At 33.3% G+C, this 6,571-nt stretch overlaps 1 protein-coding gene across 9 annotated transcripts in view; it reads left to right on the top strand.

Moving 5' to 3' along the window:
• LOC109839245 (citrate synthase 4, mitochondrial-like) overlaps positions 1 to 6,571 on the top strand; it is an 18,778-nt gene that overhangs the window by 6,271 nt on the left and 5,936 nt on the right. For 3 of the 9 annotated variants that reach the window (XR_002246624.1, XM_020407673.1, XM_020407674.1), the window contains exons 2-4: positions 3,855 to 3,920; positions 4,060 to 4,125; positions 4,341 to 4,552. Coding sequence is in view for 4 of the 9 variants with exons in the window: in XM_020407673.1 (XP_020263262.1) it covers positions 3,855 to 3,920; positions 4,060 to 4,125; positions 4,341 to 4,442 (234 nt within the window). In the remaining 5 variants the exon portion in view is untranslated. Of the gene's footprint in view, positions 1 to 3,854; positions 4,126 to 4,340; positions 4,553 to 6,571 lie in introns of those variants that run through there. The other 6 variants (XR_002246620.1, XM_020407676.1, XM_020407675.1 and 3 more) reach the window with 5 other exon arrangements.

Raw genomic sequence — 6,571 nt, 5'->3', positions numbered from 1 at the left:
TATGTACATAAATTTTTTAATCACCGCTTGAGGATCAAACTCCGGCGACAACTCATGCCCTTTCTCGCATAAATTTTTAATTTTTGTCGTTAGATTCTCTGTGCGTATGATAGATTTCAAATAACATATGTACATAAATTTTTTAATCACCGCTTGAGGATCAAACTCCGGCGACAACTCATGCCCTTTCTCGCATAAATTTTTAATTTTTGTCGTTAGATTCTCTGTGCGTATGATAGATTTCAAATAACATTATCTATGATATTTTCCTACAATGTCTGCTTCTACATTCTAAATCTATTAATCAAGAAACGTAATGAAAAATAACATTAGCTATAATAGATTGCCATGAATTATTTACAGGAATAAGGATTCGTAGGTTGTTGATTCTCCCATCTATCAAGATAAATATTAATATTTTATATAAATTTATAATTTATATAACTTCATCATATATTATCGGCATTGAAAATTTTGAATTGAAACAGAAAAACAAAATTTTTTTTACTATGCATATTTTTATTTAGTTTAAAATCTATTTTGACTGAAGCACATTAAAAAGCTTAGTGTCATATTTGGATATGTTAATTTCTTAGATTTCAGATAATATTAGGTATGATACTTGTATGTGTATGTTCTTAGATTTTAAATAAATTTATGTATGATATTTGGATATGTGAATGACTTGAATTCTGATATTTTTGCATCAAGCACCACTACATATCAATTTTTAATTAAAATATTCTTGTATTGGTTTGGTGATTCCTGATGATCAAGAGTGAATAGCAGACGAAAAAAGAAAAACCACATAGCCTAATGTCTACCTCCTCTTAGAATGCTTTTGATGCTTGCACTTTGTATGGTTGAGTGATTTTGTAGCTTGTTACCACCCAATACACTATTCCGGTATAGCTTTCTATTTTCATGAATGTTGCAACATGCACTTTGCACCTTAGAATAGTAAATATGCTTGCACTTTCTTGTTTGAGTACTTTTTTAGCTCATCCAATTACTGCACTTTTTGGGTCAAACTTTCTATGTGCATGCACCGGTTTCATCGACTTTGTTATTTTAAGAAATAAGACCTGAATTATTTTCGGTAGTATATAAAAGTGAAAGGAGGCGAACAAAGAAACTAGGTTGTCGCAAACATTGCCATAACTAAACATCATATATAGACCTGAATAATCTTTCAGAATTAATTTGATCAACAATACGACTATAAATGTATGAAAATCACATTTTACAAATTCTGGTGAAAATTCATCAGTTATAGTTTAATACACATCCCTATGCAGGTGTTGGGAGCTTATTGGTTCTCCTTGCTAATTTTTCAATGACAAGTAACATGTAGACAATAAACTTGTAGCTAATAGACATTCCTGTTTTGAAAACTTCAATCTATTTTTATGCCGTCTAACTTAAGAGTTGGAAGGATTTCTCTCATGATTTCTCCTCTCTTGTATTGTTATATTATCTTGATTATCAAAATGGGGATTGTGTCGCATTTGCCAATGAAGCACTTCATGTTGTTAATTACTTGATGCCTCCAGCGGTATTAATTCTTTTTTGTACTGTTGTGCTTTAGAGGTTGTGCAATTTTTCAGTGTCCTTGTAAAAGAAAATACAATGGCCTAATTCTTCTTCAACTTTTTTATTCCTTTGATTTCACATAATTATGTGCATTAGCTTCATAACCTTAGTATTTTGCTGCTTATCAGGTTTCAAGAGTTTAGACTGGGAATTCCTAGACTTCAATTGATTGTGAAAATTTTCAAACCTTCGTTGAACTGGGTAAATGTTTTATACCTTTTGTGAGGCTGTCAAGGTGTTATCCCTAGAGGTGTTTTTATTACACAGTCTAAGTGGATTATCCGGTCAACATAAGGATTAGTTTGAGACGGTCAAGAATTTGGGGAAACTCATTCTAGAGATTTTATGTGGAAAATAGGTGTCACAACTTTAATGAATATTCCGTTTACCTCTAAGAATTTCGGCAATTCTGGTATAATCCAGAGTATCTATGGCAGCTTTATGAGCCTGGGTCAACAATTATAGCTTATGACTACTCAAAAGTGCAAGGCGTGTGTTTGCATGCAGGTATTTGTGTTGTGGTTATATGTGTTGTATGAGTGTGACTAGATGGTTTTATGTTTTCCCCCAGTTTCTGTATCTAAATGATAGATTTGAAATAGGAAAGAGGGTTTGTTGGAGGAGAGAATGGATAACCAAGAGACACAATTTTTGTATCTTAACTGAAGCAACTTCACTAAATTTGTCTAGATTCATCCAATATTTCTTATCATATTTCTGATCAATAGCTCAATTAACTGAAAAAGTAAAAAGTTTCAACTTAAATAGGAAGATGCATCTTATAATAGTATGCATGTCATATATGTTACGATATGTTTTAACGAATGTATTTCTTACAAGATCCATTTCATCTTGAATTGGTTCAAAATGATTTCCCATGATCTTCAAGGCAGGCATCAGGGCATCAGTTTCATTGGATGCATCCCTAGACTATTCATTGTCTACTTCATTCTGGTTGGATTCTATCTTTTATTTTAGTTTTGTAACAGAGTATACTACACAAAGGACTGTAGTAAATCATTGATATGTCGGTGTTGAGATAGAAACAAGCCGTCATGTGTAGGAATAACTTCAACACCTAAAAATCAATGCACTTTCACTTCCTTGTCCCAACCTCTAAAACATTTGACCTACCTTAGGGCCACCAACTGAAAGCCCTGCATTCAAAAGTTGAGCTTCCATAGTTTTTTTTAATTCTTTTTTAAACAACAAAAATGTGCGCTAAAAAAATTCCTGGCAACTGAAGGTATTGAAAATTTACTGTAAGCTTTTTATATATTTTACTTTTTTGTTTATTTATAAACACATTACATATTCTCATTATTGCAGCATTGCTTGTTCCCTTTCAGCAAGTATCTTTTTTTATTTATAAACACATTACATATTCTCATTATTGCAGCATTGCTTGTTCCCTTTCAGCAAGTATCTTTTAGTTATTGGGTATTATTGTTATATTCTCATTATTGCAGCATTGCTTGTTCCCTTTCAGCAAGTATCTTTTAGTTATTGGGTATTATTGTTATGGATCATATGTCTAGGAGAATTATACACTACGCTTATACATGTTTTTCTTTAATCATGCATGACCTTCAGTCGCAATTGTAGGAGTTGATTCTAGAGCAACATGTATCTCTCATGTCTAGATTGTCAATGATATTTAACTGTTTCATACCCATTGTTTAGTTCTACCTAAACCTATTTTCTTGAGAATTTATATCAAATTCATCCTTAGTTCAGTATAAATTGCTTTTTGTTTTTTAATGATTTTTTTATCCTCTATTATTCACTGTTCATACAATTGTGCTCTTGGCTAAGAATCATGTGTATCTTCCTCCTGACTGGCATTCTTCTTTGTTTAAAATAGTTGTACTGTAGTGGTTTTGCACGAGGTCAGTTCAAAAGTACCAAACTTTGGACTTATCAATATGGCATCCATCTGTGCTTTACATACAACTCAATGTGTCAGCCTCTAGAGTTGCATAGGCATTGGTTGAGCATGTCTATCTAATAAGGTATCACTCGAGTGTGGAGAATGGTTGTAAAATGAGAGCATTTCTGCACATGGATGCAAATTTTATATTGTAATGTTATATTTCAGTATTTGTTATCACTAGCGAAAATAACTATGTTCTGTAATCTTTACACACTTTTTTCTCTCTATGCATTGTAATAATAATATAACATTCAGACTTATGTTCCCTTGTGCTTATAATTGCTTGATTTCTTTAGCCTTATCCAGTTTATTTTACTATACATCGCAGGAGTGGTTGAAGAAGCTAAAATCAGAACATGGAAAAGTTCAACTTGGCAACAGCATTGTGGATATGGTGCTCATCTCAACAAATTACAGATATGTCAATTTTATATTTTCCATTTGGCTGTGTGGGCAACACACCTATTACTGGCACATAGCCGATAGTGTGTGTGGATAACGTTAATTGATCTCAAGTCGTTGAATTTTGATAGGTTATAGGTGGAATGAGAGGAACGACTGGATTATTGTGGGAAACGTCATTACTTGATCCTGATGAGGTGAGTTTGATTGTAATATATGCAATGTATTGAAGACAAGTGCACTTTTTTTTAAAGATATTGCCACAAGAATAAAAATGTTATACAACATCAGCAGAGTTTTGGTGTGTTTCCTTCTAGAATGTCTAAGCCTGGCCAAAATATTTAAATAGATGACACAACTTTTATATTTTTTGGGTATTCATTTTGGGGGAATTTCTATCCCTGAATGCCAGATAGTGTTACCTGCTGCAAGCGATGGGGAGGAGCCATTGCCCGAGGGACTTCTGTGGCTTCTTTTGACTGGAAAAGTGATAAACGACTTGCTTCTATTGTAATCACAATGACATTTTTCATGTATTTTCTCTAATTATTGCTATGTTTGTTTGCCAATTTTGGTGTTGTTTTACATAATTTGGACCTATTTCTTTAATGATTATCTACAAGAATTTAAAGCACCTAAAGTTTCGCTTGCATTCAGTCAGATGGGCCCTTCAAGGACCTTGTTTTATAAATCATTTTAATTGATATATAAATTAGTCCAGGATTTCTACTTAATTAAAAAGAAATGAAATATATTGAACCTAAACTTTTATTTTTTGGAAAACAATATATTCTAATAATGTCCACTTAATTTGGGTGCCGGTAGCGGTTGTGTGAACAAGTTGAAGACATTTTCAGAGTCAATGGCACTAAAAAGAAAGTATGCAACTCGGGTTAGCAATTCAATCAAGAGGATCTGCTCACGAATCAGAATAAAAGTCCTGCCAAAAAATATCAAAAAAAGATACAAATTGGACTTTGAAAACCAATAACCAATAAATTAATAAGTTTCGAAAAAGAACCCTTAAAGTTTGTTGACTTAAAAAAGAGTTCAAATGCAAAGGTAGTAAGTGATTATCTTGTGGATCTTCAGCATAAAATGGGGCGGTTTAATGTAGAGAATACTAAAGATAGTAGGTGATATTTAAAGGGAAGGACAAAGTTTATGATTGTTTTGGAATTTATATGGGATTTTGAAATTTTCATGTGTGAATATATGTACTCACACATTAGGTATTGTAAAGGCTTCATCAAGCTTCTAATATCATGAGCTTGGATTTAGATCCACATCATCAAACATTAATTTCACGTATATTCCTGTGACAATATTTGATTGATCGATCACTTTATAGATGCAACCAACGTACTATCACTCAATCAATCACTAAATGTAATTTCATGGTTCAAATATTGAATTTTTAACTTATGTCTATATGTTTGATCCATTGCTTACATTCAATAATTTAATAACAAATCTTTTCCTAAATTAAATTATAAATTTATAATAAATATTAAAAATTTTACCACGTGCATTGCACGTGCAATCCAACTAGTAGTGTACAATAAAAGCAACAAGGAAAGTCGGCAATTTGTATTTCTTTTTCTTTTTCTTTTTTTCTTTTTGAAATAATATACTAAACAAAAGCAATGAAATAAATAAGATGACATAAGATTCTAAATAAAAGCAAAAAGGAAAGTTGTCACTTTTTTTAAAACTTAAATGCTAGCTATTTTCACCAAGTTTGTAGATATAGAAATTCAGTTTAAAATCTACTTTGACAAAGAAATAAGCTCCCCAAAGACCCTCATGTCTAATTAGCAAGTAATAGGGACCATGTGTATGTTGTGTCAAGTTAAGCCATAAATGGCTACTAGGAAAAAGGATATGTTCAATATCTAATAATTTTTTGGATTTTAAACCAGATTAAGTTTTACCAGGTTTAAAAACACATTTAGCTTATTTTTTTTGGCTAGTCAGTGACTAGAACGTTTTGCCCTTCCAAAGTCTACTGTGATATTTATTCTTCATCAAATTATATCTGGGCTCTCAAATAAAAAAAGTAGAGAAAAAGAAGGCGGAAAAAAAATATGCAGTAGACCTGGGCTTTATTTACTTCTTATTTCCTTTTTTTAATTGGGTTGTTAGCGCACGCCTTAATTACGTTACAAGCCCACCACTAGCTGCTGCCCCATTTTGCAGAATTCTCAGAGTAACCCAACTCCACGCTAAGACTTTTCCCAAATTATCGGCGCGCATAGGCATCCAAAATTGCCCCCACCACCATTAACTTTCCCAAAACGCCCAATCCTCTCGGCGATCCCAGCCCTCTATAAATACCCCGCTCCATCAACGTCTCTTCTTAGTCATTTCTCGTTCCGAACTGAGCCTCGCTCTCTTCCCCCCATCGCCAACGACGACGCCGGCGATCCCTTAGATCTCATCGCCGATCGTACGAGAACTGCGACTCCCGACCTCATCGCTACACTGACGGCGCTCAACCAAGGTAAAACCCTAAACCTTGCTGTCGAACGCTTCAGCCTTACGATTGCTAGGGTTTCTGACCTCCTATTTCTCGAATCTAGGGTTTGATGACGTTGACGAGTGCTACGTTCTCGAGAGAGGATTCTACAGAAAGTTTGGGGT

The sequence above is a fragment of the Asparagus officinalis genome, chromosome 4 (genome assembly GCF_001876935.1).
Source record: "Asparagus officinalis chromosome 4, Aspof.V1, whole genome shotgun sequence".
NCBI classification, from domain to species: Eukaryota; Viridiplantae; Streptophyta; class Magnoliopsida; order Asparagales; family Asparagaceae; genus Asparagus; species Asparagus officinalis.
This window is presented reverse-complemented; position numbering and strand designations above follow the sequence as displayed.